The following is a 14,559-nucleotide window of genomic DNA, read 5'->3' on the forward strand; positions in this document are numbered from 1 at the left end:
GTCAGCACGGCTACATCTTTAATATTCAATATTACAGACTGCCTTTTACACTTTATCTGCACATTGACATTGGAACCCTGTTTGTCTCCGCATTCGTAGCACGTGTTATTCCAACATCTGGCTCCGTATTCTGTATTTCCCTGTCATCTTCCTGAATGTTCTAGGAATGGTCACAGTGCCACTCAAAGTGTAACACTTTTTTTGTATTGTCTTGTATTGAATTGTACAGAAGGCAGACTCAAATGCTGACTGATTCATGTGTCCTGAAACACTGGCTGCAAAGCAGGAATACACCCTGAATAGGACGGCAGAATGACATTTGAACCCTGTTTGTTTCCGCATTCGTAGCACGTTATTCCAACATCTGGCTCCGTATTCTGTATTTCCCTGTCATCTTCCTGAATGTTCTAGGAATGGTCACAGTGCCACTCAAAGTGTAACACAGTGTCCACCTTCTAGGAACATTAAAAAAACACACACACACATCCTGCGCAGATTCACAGCCGCCTCAGTGTACGATGTGTACATGTAGCTGATAAACAGAATGGCACAGTTGTTGAACCCTCCTCATGGCTGTTGCACAAGAAGTTCTGAACATGCCCTAAACATTAACAAAATTACATAAGCCAGGCGGTGCGCTGCTGAGAGGGTTGGTATTCGCTGTTGTGGTGGCTAGTGCTGCTTCCAGTGACATGCTTCCAGTATTAATGGGAAGAAAAACAGCATTGCGTCTTGATTTGGCCCGGCCTGCTGGAAACACTTTTTCACAAGTTTGTTCTAGATAAGACTGGTGGCATTATTTAGTTTTTTTTTTTTCTTAACCCAGTTATATAACTGGGTTAAACTCACATCATCTATACAAACACAACACTAGAGTAATATAATAGCTCTAATAACTCTCTTATAAATGACAGTTAATGGCAGATTAATTGAATATTAACTCTATTATATTTCAAACTTAGCATTTGGTAGTGAGTGGTTCAGAATTGTCCAACCTATTTTCACCCCCTACCTTCACATAGTCTGTTTTTGTTTACGTACCTTTTAGACTGATATTTTTTTTATTGTTTTATTGTTCATTCAAAAAGCAGTGCTGGCTAAAGCACTTTATATAACTTCTGTATTTAACAAATGAATATCTGTTCTGTTGAGCTGATGCAATCCCCCACCCAGATGTCAATTTGTAAGCTCCTTTACATCATCTCTCATTACCTTCACTTTACACATTACCTGCCCTCCAAATGTTCTGTTCGTTTTACCTTCACATAGTCTGTTTTTGTTTATGTACCTTTTAGACTGATATTTAACAAATGAATATGTGACATCACAAAAAGCAATGACAACTAATTTGCATATATGCCCTTTGTGGACTAGAGAATGAATGGTCTACTTAAAAAAAAAAAAACCTCCATGATATGAGACCTGTGAGGGTTTCTTCGAGGGATCATGTGTGTTAGAGGAAACAGTCATAAGGACAAGGGAAAACATCACACTGTGTGGGAGGGCTGCTCCACACTTACATCACTTTTTCAGTTGGAACACAGGCCGTCCAAAATATTTGCTTAGTAGGGAGAGTGTGCTCCTCTTATTAAACAATCACTGACTGTGTGCCGGCCTGAAGCAGTGGAGCCAGGCAGCCAGCTGGCGGATGGACAGCGTAGCAGTGACAGGGAGACGACCACTGTTCCTGACCCAGGAAAGAATGTTTTTGAGCCTTTATCCAAAGGCCAACTCTCCATCGTCAACAGGAAATGACATTGCAGAGAGCACAAAGAACAACTCGAGCTCATACATCACTCCACCCTTATTGCGCTCGGTGCTATAAATAGCCTCCTGGAGCTTTTTTGTCGTTATCTATCTGTTTGTAGACACCTGCTCAGCCAACTTATGATATTTCTTCAAATATCAGACATATTGAAGTGTTTCAAAACTCATAATGGTTATAAAGTTTTAAAGGGGTTTTGACTTGAAATGGTTCATTGTAGAGAGAAATGTATTGACTACATAGGGAGCACTATTTAGCCAGCTATCTTAAGGCAGACCTGTGCAATAGAAATAGGAGCTGAGGAACATACTTCAGCTTTAGGTTGGTCTGGTTAATTTAGAATTTGTGTTTTGGCAAATACCCCCCAGTTGACACAATGTCTACAATGTCTAGAGCTGCTGAAAAGCTCTGAAGTAGTCTGATAATGGGCCCCATCCCCCAATAATGAAGGTTCTTCAGGTTGTTCTTGAGAAAAGTCCTAATCATGGGGTGTAAGAAGAAATTTCTGCTTACGACTGGTTGGTAAATAAGGCCCAGTGTTCTCTTTATGGACTATTTTGCCTTATTATTTATTTTTTGGCTGAAAGCTCATCTAGCTCATCTACCTGTTACCATTTAATATGAACACTTTTAGAGTCTAGAGTCTTTGGAGTAGGAAGCTTTTGCTTCCTATCACCAGCAGTGTAAGCAAAGCTGCTTCTGTAGATCTCTAGAATGGAGCACTTCACACCAAGCCACTCTGAATGGCCGTGTGTTTCCATCTTCAATGCTTCATTAGACTGAATTATGCAGAACAATCCGTGTTCTTTAACGGGGGTAACAGCCTCCTATTCTGGGAAGGCTTTACGCTAAGTGTTGGAACATTGCTGTGAGGATTTGATTACATTCACCTACAGCATCAGTGAGCTTCAGGTGTTAATCTTGGGGGGGAATTTGTTTTAGATCATAATCTCCACTCCAGCTCATCACAAAAAGGTACTGGATGGTGTGCCATCACTCCAGAGAACACAGTTAAATGTCTCTACGGCCGACTGCTTGGAGATCTAGCTGAAACTTGCTGTTAGGCCTCATGACCTTAGGCCCACGTGTGGCTGCTCCAGATCGTCCTATTCTATTGATAGTTCTTCTCTATGGGGATTTACAAGCAGTGTAAATGCGGTGGGTGCACTTTAAAGTAAGATGGCTGGAGACTAAAGGGCATATAGTGTAGCGGCAATAATAATAATAATAGCAATAATAATTGATGTTAAATCCAGACTGATTTAATAAATCCTTTCACCAGCCCACAGTGTCCAAGCTTGAAAATATGGAAGTGCTTTGTCCAAACTGGTGTCTTGTCCCATGTCTGAAGGGGGGTGTAGCCTCTTAAGACACCTTCATTAAAATCCCCCCACTCTAATTCTATTGTCCTCCTTCTTTGGCAGCCTCTTGAGATCCATCTGCCTAGAAGGGAGGGGTGTTTTTTTTGTCATCCCCAAAACTGGTGACCTACATCTTCTGTAGTGATGTGTCATCATTTTCATTCTTTAGTTTGACGCAGTCTCTCAAGGCCTAGTGAAAAGAAACACCCCCCCCCCCAGCCCCATGACTCCTTTCATTTAACCCATTCACCTCCAACAACTCCAACAAGTTCTGATTGTTCTATGTTTGACATATTTTAGTAGGAAAATGAAGTATAATGTTTGTTTCATAATATGTTTATAGGTATATTAGGTTAAAATATTTAGAGCCTAGGCCTACCTCAGCGGTTAGAGCATTGTTGGCCAATTAGTTTTAGACCTGCATTTTACTTTAATTTCTAAAAAGACGCTGACGGTGCTTTGTTTTCACTTTTCCAAGAAGAAAAAGTTTTTAACACTACTCAACAGCTAATAAAAGATGCACTTTAAATACATATAAATAATGTGAGCAATTATTTTATTTATACACATATAAAGATATAAATGGTAAGGACTCCCTGAAAAGGAGAAATACATGATTAAATCACTTTATTATTATTACTCACTTCACCTCATTACAATGCCACTCTTTTCTCATGGCTGACAGCTGCTTCCCTGTCAGTCTGTTTCCATGGTTACGACATAAACAAAAGTTACCTCTAATTACGTCCTTACAGAAATCAAGAGCTGCTGCAGTAATGATGGTAATGTTGGGGTGCTAATTAATTGTTTAAAATATGCAAGGTGGATAGATATGAACATAAATAGCTATATAAAACACTTGATTGATCACTTTTTATCATTTTAGTTTAAAACATATAAAAAACATTTAATTTAATTTAATGTATGGTGCAATAAATACTACATTTAATACAAAGATATTTCATTTACATAAACTATTTAAACATTAATAATGTGAGGACTAAAACGTTTCTATAATCGAATAATCTATTAATAGAGTATTAATAATAAACTGCGTTTGCACTAACGGAGAGGTTTGTGTCTGTTTAGAGGGCGTTTCACAAAAATAGCTATCTAGCTACGAGCTGGAGATCAGCTTTCTGCACGGCATCGACCAAAGCCGTACACGAGCAGCGCCAAACTCCCCTCCATCTCTGCGTGCTCTCCGGTCCAGTGACTGTAGAAAACAGCAGTTGCTCCAGTCTGCTCGGTCCGGACCGAGTTCTGCACTTCTCTCGGACTCGGGGCCGGAGCGCTTTGCCCAGTCTTGCCTTGCTTCACAGCGTGATCACGTGCGTTGGTGACAGTCAGTCACAACAAAGCGTCGCCCCTGATTGGCTGGTGAAGTTCGAACGAGACCCTCCCATAGGCTGGCCGGAGTGACGTCGCCAACGATCAGCTGTTCATTTTCCACAACAATAACAAAGGGAGCGCTTCACACTCGGAGGGGCTGCAGAGGAGAAGCCGCTCTAAAGCTCCGAATTCAAGGGTCCAGAAACTCTCTATTTTCCCAGAGAAAAACTATATTTATATATTTTTATATCGTGTAACCTGTTCTACCTCAACCTCGAAGTGGCCTGTCTTGTTTTTAAGGGGTTTACCCTCTTCCGGTTTACAATACTTCGTCGCAGGTGAGTCTTTCTTTGTTTATCGTTTTGCTCAGCGTCGGTAATCAGGGGTTTTCACATTGAATGTTATTTATTTTAGAATAAAACATTTATATTTCAATATTAATCATTTATGCGTGTAAATATAGCTAGCTAGCTGTTACCGGAATAAAATACACTTTAAAAAATCAGAAGTTTTTTATGCTTGAAATCGAGTCAGAAAAAGTTTGCGTGTATTTGTGTGCATGTGTCGTGGCATATATTTAAAAGGCTCGGCTTTTCCTGGTGTGCACTGATGTGTGTGTCGCTGGATGAGATGATCGATGTCGTGCCGATGCCGACGTTAGGTAGGGGTCAGGTTTGGCTCAGCAGGCCTGCTGTGGTCCGCCCTGTGGGTGTAGAGTTACCGAGCAGAGTCCTCGGCCCTCCCCCACCCTTCCTGCAGCCCATCGACAACATCAGCACAGGCTGTTCAAAGCAGGCCAAGGCTAGCTTCATCATTTTACGCTGATCTGTGGCCCAATAGCTAATCATAAGCCCAAGCCGTGTCTTAAACACACAGACACTGACCTTTTTATGTTCAGGCGCCGCTGCTCTCTGCAGAAGCACTGCAGTGGGTCTGAGCCTAGCTGTGGTCCGCTGTGGTCCGCTGTGGTCTTGGTGTGAACCGTGTATTTAAGTAATTACGGTTCAAATGGCGGTCATCTTTGTTCATGCTGCACTTCTCAGTGTCTACAAAAACGCCTTCCTTCCTTCTGTCTCTTCTCTGTCTCGATCTTCAGTTTCCTCTCTTACCGTTGAATTCATACAGCTTTGTGGTAGCGTTGTTTAGGTGAGACCCCCTGTTGTGTAACTGTGGACACACTGACCTCAGTAGCCAGGCTAGGCCAGTGGTGAGGTCCTAAAAGTTTAAGCTTGGAGTTTATTTTGACATTTTCATTTATTATGTTATTAATATAATGCTCATAACTGAAAGCTGATATTTCTGGCACTATGCCAACAAAAAAAGGTAAACCAACATAGATGATCTGTCACCCAGCTCTGCTTTAGCCTGCATATGCATTTCTATAATTTGTCTTTTGTCTAATATGGCTGATTCATGACAGGAGCTTATGGGTGGCTGTTTGATTCTCTGTGGCTAATCCTCTTGTTTGGGGGGGCCTCTGGACTGTGCTTGACCCCCACAGTCCCCATCCACAGACAAAGCAAGCTGCATCCAGCAGGTGCAAGAGATTGTGAATCGACTGCTTGTCTGATAAAGACACAGCTGTTTGAGGGGAGGCTTTTGCTGCTTCTGTGCACTGTGTTGTTTTGCATGTAACGTCAACAGATAAGAAGTTCCTCATGAGTCATAGTTCTGAACAAAGTGATCGACACAAAGAAGAGTTGTCTTAGATATCGACTTCCTCCGAAGAAGTGTATCATTACCTAGAACAGATGACTGTACGGGCCGTGCCTTACTGAGAAAGCACTATTATTCAGAGCTACCTACAATACATACAAATTATGGCTAAAGAAAACATCTCGACAGTCTCAGCCTGTGCAGTTTTGGAATGCATCATTGCATAGCATAGAACCAGTTCTCCAGGCTCAGTCTAAGCCTGGTCCCGGACTGAGGAATCAGTCTATCAGTCAAATAGTGATTTATTGCTGTGGTTTGGTTCTGTACTAATCTGATTGATTGTAATTTGGCAAAGTAATGAAGAATTTCCCTCTCTCTGTTCACCCTGTTTTGTCCATAGGGCCTTCAATTTTGCACAACTTGTGAAAACTATGACTGACGTTTGTTAAGTGTTCTTCACACGCCAAGAAGAAACTAATGCACTTCAGTACCACCTTTTCGGAGGCCTCTGTGAGCGGCTGCAGCAGCTGATGACCAAAGAGCTCCATCCTCAGCCACTAGCAGGCCCACTCCTCTCCCAGCGTCCTCACCATGTTCCAGAGGTTCACCAGCATCCTGTTTGGAGATGCCATGGAAGAGGCTAGTGGGTGTCCTGCAGATGTGGGCTTCAACGAAAACGAAGACGATGAAGAGTGGATCTTTGTTGACTATCTTGGTGAGTATTCTCTAGTGCACCACAATTCATAACTCACAAAATGGAGCAAAAATATTGTTACCATAAAGTTTGACTCCTCTTAACTTTTACAGAACTGGATCCAGTTTTTAGGCAGGTATTTCCAGCCGGTTGAACGTGATTATTATTTATTTTTTTTTTTTTTAATCTGTATAATTCAGTGATCAAGATTTCAAGAGAGTCATTCAGAGTGGATTTACTTTGAAATGCTTAATTGCAGAAAAACGTACTGACTCATTTGTTTATAATGGTGGTGATGAGAACCAGGAGTCTACAAATACAGCCTTTTTATTAACTATGCAAAACCACCAGTAAAATAATTGTAAAATTATTATTTATCAAAAAAGGCAACTTATGTGTCTTTCCACCCTGCATATATTTGTAAAAAGAAGCCATAGGCCAAAATTGGGTCTTAAAACTATTGTAAAGCTAAACTATCAGGCAATGCTGCAAAAGACTGATGATGCTCCATTTTTAATAAGTTTCGGTTTTCTAGATATTAGGGTCATTAAATGTAGATATCTGGCTTCTATCACCATCATTGCAAACTATCCTGACTGAAACAAAGCTTAGTAACAATGCTGTCTGTTCAAACAAGAAGATCTATGCAACATGAGTGGCTCCCATCACATTGAGTGTGAATATTTCAGGTGCAAGGAGATCTCTGTCCTCTTGGTTTTAGCCATAGAGGGCAAGGAGGGCATTAGTTCTGCCAACAAGCCTCTTAATATAACACACAAAAGTGTCTGCTGCAGGGCTTCATGTAAATATAGCTCTGTATGAGTTAATGTCCTCAGGTTAAACAGTGAGCTATAAATATAAAACCTTTCCTGCCCAGTGCCAAGACTCTACAACCATGTGGAGTACCAAACACGGACCTATGGGTAGATCAGCTGGGTAGGAAAAAAACAAACATAACATTTTGGAGTGCAAGATACCACAAAATGTTTCTACGTGGCTGGATGGAGCGCACTCTCCAGTCACTCCAGCTGACTAGATAAGAGTTTAATTGGCTTCTCTAGGACAGCGTAGCGCCCTGTAAGAGGTTTAAGGACCTTGTTTTTAGTCAGCCGATTTGCAAGCGCACATAAATGTTTGGTGACTGCAAGCAAGCAAATACCCAACCTTGGATAAACAAGCCTTTGTTGGACTTAGAAGGTGTGAATGAAGACCCCTTTTATTGCTTGTTTTTTGTATTTTATGTTACTCTATCAAATACCTGACCAGCACATTTCCAGCAAAATCACCCAGGCATCTCCAGTTGCTTCGTCTCCTTTATACAGTGCAGTGCACTAAGTGGCCAAGAAGCTCTGGTCAGTGCCTCAGTACATCAGTCTCCTGTTTTCTAAGTAAAATAAATGAGTTGCTTTTCAGACAATGACTTTAAATGACGTAGTTTAATGTGGGTCTTAAACTACGTGCTGCAGCACCACCTAGAGGCTTTTTTGGGTAGCGCAGCACACAGACCATTGCACTGCTATTGTTTACACCATTTTTGATGAGCTGCCAAGAGCATCACAAGGTAAAAATAGCACTGAACTATGAAAACAGATTTCTCTGCTCGGTTCTGCTGACAAAATGCAAAGCGCTGTCCTTGCTTTAGTTGGTGGTAACAGATGTAATGGCCTCCTGTTCCTCTTTTGTGTTTTTGTAACTGTTTATTTTAAAATACTGCATTGATCTGTTCTGATCTCAGAAATGCACAGAAGCATGCATGAACTCAATTTTGCTCCAGATTAAGTTCTCTTGTTGTCTATATTTCACAGAATTCACTAAATCTGACATGTTGAGCCTCTGGTTTCTGAAGAATTGCACTGAAACTGTGTTAGTTGGGGGATGTCCCCCAGCTCTCTCATAAAGGCTACTGTAGTGGAATATCAGCGCTGACTGTTCTATGTGTTTTGTTTTTTTTTCTAGCGGAGGCTTGTTCCAGTGCCTGTGGGGACGGGCTGGTTGAGGTGTGCTCGGAGGACGTGGCTGGTCCAAACTGCCCTCTGCGCTGCTCTTCTTGCTCCTCTCTAGACTCCACGGCCGACGCAGACGCTGAGGATGGGGACTTCCTGAGGCTGGATGCAGCATGTGGTCTGGAAGAGAGCTGGTTCATCACACCGCCACCCTGCTTCACTGCAGGAGGGAGGGCTCCAGTGCTGCTGGAGACCAGTCCTCTGGAGAACCTGCTGATCGAGCACCCCAGCATGTCTGTGTACGCCGTGCACAGCTCTCGCCACCGCCCGGCCAAGGATGGCTCCTGCGAGCCCAACATCCTCAGGTAACTAAGCCCTCTTTTAATAGCTACCCTCCATGTGGCAGCGCTAGTATCTGCCAAATGCTTAAAAGTAGGGATGTCCTGATGGTTCAGTCAGAGAGTGTATTTACATCATTTTACCTTTACTCGAGATGTCGGTCGGTCAAAACAGGTGAATCTGAAATTTGCTTTTTCAGTTGCACACTAGTGATATAACCCTATATGGTCTTGAAACTGTTATGACCTATTTTGCACACAAGCGTTTGCATTGAGGTCAGCTTTAGTGAACTTTGACCTGTGACTGATTCAACCAGTCGTGATGCTGCTTAGTCTGTGTTGACAGTTGAAGGGGCAGCCCTTCATACAGCAACAGCACTGAAGAAACAGAATGGAGGAAAAGTTCAATCTTCCAGCTAAAGTTTCTAAGCACAAACCTTCAAACACCCTTTTCTCCACTGGCTCTTTATGAACACATTAAAAAAAGAGAGAGCACTTGATGCGCAGTCTGTGTTTTCAGTCTTCATGTTAGACTGTTTAGTTCTTTTGCTGTCCCTATCTACCCATTTTTGCCACAACTCCGTGTGTGGCACTATATTGTACTTGTAGTATATGGTTGTCTGGATAATTGTGGTCAGTTTTTTTTTTTTTACCAATTATAATAGAGCTTATATAGGCATTTATATAGAGTTATCTGGCTTGCTAAGCACAGCTGCTTCAGCCACCTTACTGCTACCAAGCAACTGCTACCAAGTTATTTAGACTTTTTTTTTTATGACAGTCCAGCGTGCAGCACCATGCTTTCTTCACACAGTGATACATATACAGTTCTGATATTATTATGTTGGTTGGTTGACGTCAAAGTTGGCAGATTAGCAGCTTGCTAGCTTCACTAAAACGACTTCACACACTTGCCTTCGGCAGTTAAAATCAACCTGAAATCAACTTGTTTTTAGCTTGTTAGTTCATGTCCTTGGTTTAAGCTTATATTGAGCACAATCCTCTGTGTCATTTCATTAAAAAGACAAAATACTAGAGTGTTGTCTTCTCCACAGGTCTGAAGTTCAGCGCAGGCCGAGTCACCCCACCGGCTGCTTCGCAGCCACTCTCGCCGCCACCCGCGCAGGCTTCATCGAGCAGGCCAAAACCGGCCGCCTGGCTCAGAGGATCCGCGAAAACGTGGAGCGCCAGCAGCTGTCCCGCAACGCCCTTCGCCGCCTTAACCTGCTGCGCGTCGGGGGAGCCAAGCAGGCCAAAGCCACCGCGGGTCACGTCCACCAGCCTGGACAGAGGCAGTTCAACTACTGAGGCCGTCCCCACTGTGTTCCCGCCAACCACAACTCCCCTGTAGCCCACCTCCACTGGGAATCTGCCTTTTCACACAGAATGGAACGGAGTCCTTCAGAATCAATAGCATAGGTCACTTTATTCCAGTGCGGGTTTCACCGGTCTACTTGAGCGCATGTCCAAATCGGGCGCCATTCGGCTCTGCGGCTCCTTCCCCGGAGCCCAGAGAACCTGGCACTGGGTTTTAATTGTGTCACAAACTCAGCAGAGGAGAATGTTTTCAAGGTGTTTGTGTGCACTTAACAGCCATAGCCATATGTAGGGTGAACGAGAGGAGTGTGTGTTCTCTTGTATTCCATTGAACATGCAGGAGTTCTGCAACAGCCCTGCTTCTACTTACTTCAGAACATCTAACGGCTTGTTTCTTTCAAGCCATACTTACTTGTTCATCACATTTAGTAGCTAAATAATCAGCAATCAGCAGCACCTCTATGGATAAGAGTCAAGGGGCCTATGATGATAGGCCATTTCTCTCTCTCTCTCTCTCTCTCTCATTAGGTGTATTGTCACTAAAAGCCTTGTTTTAGTAGTAGATTCCAAAATATGATATATATGAGAAAAATTAAAAAAACTTGTGAAATATTTTTAAAAGGAAAAAATTATATTACATATCAGTATGAAGTCGTGTTATCTGCAGTGTGAGGTATGTAAGTAGCCTTGTTTTTCTTACCATGGCGTGCATTTGTTGTATGACTGTGTATGACTGTAGCCGCTAGTCTTGAAACGGATTTAAACAAAAAAAAAAAAAAGAAAAGTAGTGGCGTGATGTCTTGTCTTTAACTCATTGTTCGCTCTGAATCTGCAGTAAGTACACTTCTCAGGGTCTTATCCATTCACCTGTACTCTTTACTAAAATGCAGATTACTTGACAACTGTTGATTCTCTTTGTACATACTGGAAGACCTCTAAATTTGTCCTCGTGTACCTTTTCTTTGCCTTGTGGAAATATTTGTAATGAATACTGATCATTTTTCACGAACCTGAATGAAATGCTTGCTGTGAAAACAACCTATTTCTATTCTCTCAATTGACTGTTAAGACCTGCGAACATGGAGTAAAACTGTTAGTTCTCCTCTTTCTTCACTAAAAATGACCTTTCCATGGTTTAGTTTAGTTTTATGCCTTATGTTTGATTAGTTACATGAAAGTCATATTTGCTGAAGTAAATATTTAAAACTCCGCGTAGCAGAAAGCTTCAGTAGTGTTTGATATGATGTTCTGTTTTTTTTTTTTTTTTTTAGTATGTTCTTTTATTTGTTGTTCTGGTGAATTCATAATGACTGCCAAGCTAAACATCTCCCTCAGATGAATATGCAGCACAGGACTGATGGATATGAAGTGCAGACGTTCACACACTCTCCTCCTGTGAACAAGCCCGACTTGTACGTGGGTGAGCAAACAAGCTACACCTCAAAAGAACCCTACCCCTCTTCATTTGACTTTGTTTCTCTGGATAAAGGGAACTGGGAGATGTGCAGCAGTTTCTTCATTTTCCTCAATGAATACGTCTGGAAGAGCAGCTTTGTCTCGCTGTCTTTAGTAGCCTGACTTTTAATGTTTGAAAAAAAAAACAACAACAACATACAGGGATTTTCATTTTGCCTTGAAATGTCTCGAGGATTTTGTGCCTTCCAGGTTAACAGCATGACAATGCATCAATCATGAACTTGAACTCTGTCCGAATGGACTTGGACGAACGCAAACGGCTATGCACAGGGAAGCAAACCTGTCTGTGTGAGCCACTCACTCTGCACAGCCTTTTACTTACTAATGTAGCAAATGTCCTCTCTGTGTTCATGTGTGAAGAATGGCTTGTGTGGCATTGCTCACTGAGTGCTAGACTGAGCTTTCATTGGTTTTTAGTTTACTGGAATAATGCAGCACTTTGCCAAAGGAGTAGGGTTTTGTTGTTGTTTTTAGAAACGTATGTTTATTGTTATGTTCCTCCTTTTCTTACATTTTGGATTCGTATAAAATGTACATTAACTGCTCTTTTTTTGTGACCAGCGTAATAATGTCAGTTTCAGTTGTGTTCAGGACACAGAGCAGCCACTCGTCAGTATAATTTATGCACATTTATTTTCCAATAAATGTTTTAATACAGATTTTAAAAACGTGTTGCTCTTTTGTTCTTTTTTTCATGCTGAATCATGCTCAAGCTTTGTGGGAAGACATAATTTATTGGAGAATTTGACTCTTATCATCTTTTCTAAAAAAAAATCTAAATTTATCAAAAAAGTTTCAAAAATTAGTGTCACAGGATCTAACCCATCTTTTACTATTTTTTTATTTGTAGACTCTGATGATGTAGCATTTGTACAGATATAGCATTATTTTTGAGAAGGTCTTGCTCAAATGACGTGTTTTTGTTTTGCTAACTTAAAAATAAGTTTTTTACAAAGACACTAAAGCATACTTACGGTTTAATTGTGTAATTTAACGTTATATATATATTTTAACGTTTTTATATATATATATATATATATATATATATATATATATATATATATATATATATATATATATTTTTTTTTTTTTTTTTTTTTATTTTAATTTTTTTTCTGTGCTATAATATTGCTTTTTATTTTAGCGACATTTTTAGGTGCTCAAAGGCGAAATATACTAGCGCTTCTATTATTGTACAATGTATTACCGTCTCATGCAACAGTTTGGGCACCCCTGCTAAACAAATGCAGTCATAAGACTCTTGATCAAATGACACATTTTCTTGATTTTCTCAGTGTAAATAAGTCCATAAACTCTCTATGGGAAACAAAACTTAAACGCAGTAATTGACTGCACATTTTAGAGGCAATTCCTATTTATTTATTCTTTAATTTAACAGATAAATACAATAAACATATTGTATTTATCTGTATAACGTAACTGCTATTACTTTGAAACACGCCAATTAATATTACCGTAAGTTAAATTTATAACATAAAATATGTGAAAGTGTATCTCAGTAGAGGATGGGAACTTTTTTACATTTCCCTAGTGGCCTCAGACTTTTAGATCCCTCAACATGTCGCTAAAACTAAACTTTAACTACTAATCAAAATCTTAGTATCTCATCTCAGCTAGTATGCAGTCCTCTGCAATAGTAATAGATTTTCTAACATTTTGCTTAGTAGTTAAAGTTTAGTTTTAGCGACATGTTTAGGGGCCTAAAAGTTAATACATTTTATTACAAATGATAGTTTTATGCAAAGGCTTGGGCACTCCTGCTAAAAAAGGCACATTATGATGATTTTCTAGGTTGCCTAAACCTTTGCATAAGACTGTATTATCAGTATTATCACTGTATTATATTTTTTGCTGTTTTTGTTTATTACAGCACTGCACGGGTTTGTGTAAAAGCCTGTGATAAGCAGATCAGATCAGATCCTCCTGAAGGTTGTCTGAACACGAGAGAATCCTGAGCACGGGATTCAGTGGAAGAGATTCTGAAGAAAACAGCTGACCTTTTTCTACAAAGGCTATAACATGCTCAAATGTCTCACATTTGCTTAAACTGAGTTATTTACCTCAATAAGGAGCTAGAAATAGCTCAAGCATCTCAAACATGTTAGTTGTGATAACCTGGGTTTGTATCATTTTCTTTCCATTGTTTATATCCAGGTTGTATTCAGTATCCCTGATTCACAGACAGTGTGGATATCCAGGGCACAGTGCCCATAAAATAGATAGCGTTGATTCTGAAAGAAATATAGGCAGCCAGCAGCATGCTAAAACACACACTTTAGAGAAAGTACTAGTACTGCTAGTACAAGTACTAGACCTATAAGGAGCTATTTAGTTTAAGTGAGTTTAAGTGTACAGCATGCTGAACGTGCAAAGGGATGCAATTACAATAGTAACTTGATAAGCAAAGTAGACCAGGGAAATATAGCCATTAACACATCATTATATATAGCTACATATGCTAGAATGTACAAGAAGGTGTATTGGTAGTAGATATAGTGTCTACAAGTGATCCGGGCTTATATAGACTACTATAACTATAGCTACATTTATATAAAAGATGAATAAGCATAACTAGCTACATACATATTCATTTGCATATAACTAAGACACTCACTCGGCTCCTGGTTTCTTTCTCTCTCTCTCTCTCAGTACTGAA

At 40.5% G+C, this 14,559-nt stretch overlaps 1 protein-coding gene across 1 annotated transcript; it reads left to right on the forward strand.

The window, feature by feature from the left end:
- Positions 1–4,592: 4,592 nt before the first annotated feature.
- Positions 4,593–12,550, forward strand: tp53inp1 (tumor protein p53 inducible nuclear protein 1). Its single transcript, XM_072678907.1, has 4 exons — positions 4,593–4,796; positions 6,515–6,829; positions 8,765–9,116; positions 10,145–12,550. The coding sequence occupies exons 2-4, from the start codon at positions 6,706–6,708 to the stop codon at positions 10,395–10,397; spliced, it is 729 nt and encodes a 242-aa protein (XP_072535008.1). The 5' UTR covers positions 4,593–4,796; positions 6,515–6,705; the 3' UTR covers positions 10,398–12,550.
- The last annotated feature ends 2,009 nt before the right edge of the window (positions 12,551–14,559 follow it).

The sequence above is a fragment of the Salminus brasiliensis genome, chromosome 5 (genome assembly GCF_030463535.1).
Source record: "Salminus brasiliensis chromosome 5, fSalBra1.hap2, whole genome shotgun sequence".
Classification (NCBI taxonomy): domain Eukaryota; kingdom Metazoa; phylum Chordata; class Actinopteri; order Characiformes; family Bryconidae; genus Salminus; species Salminus brasiliensis.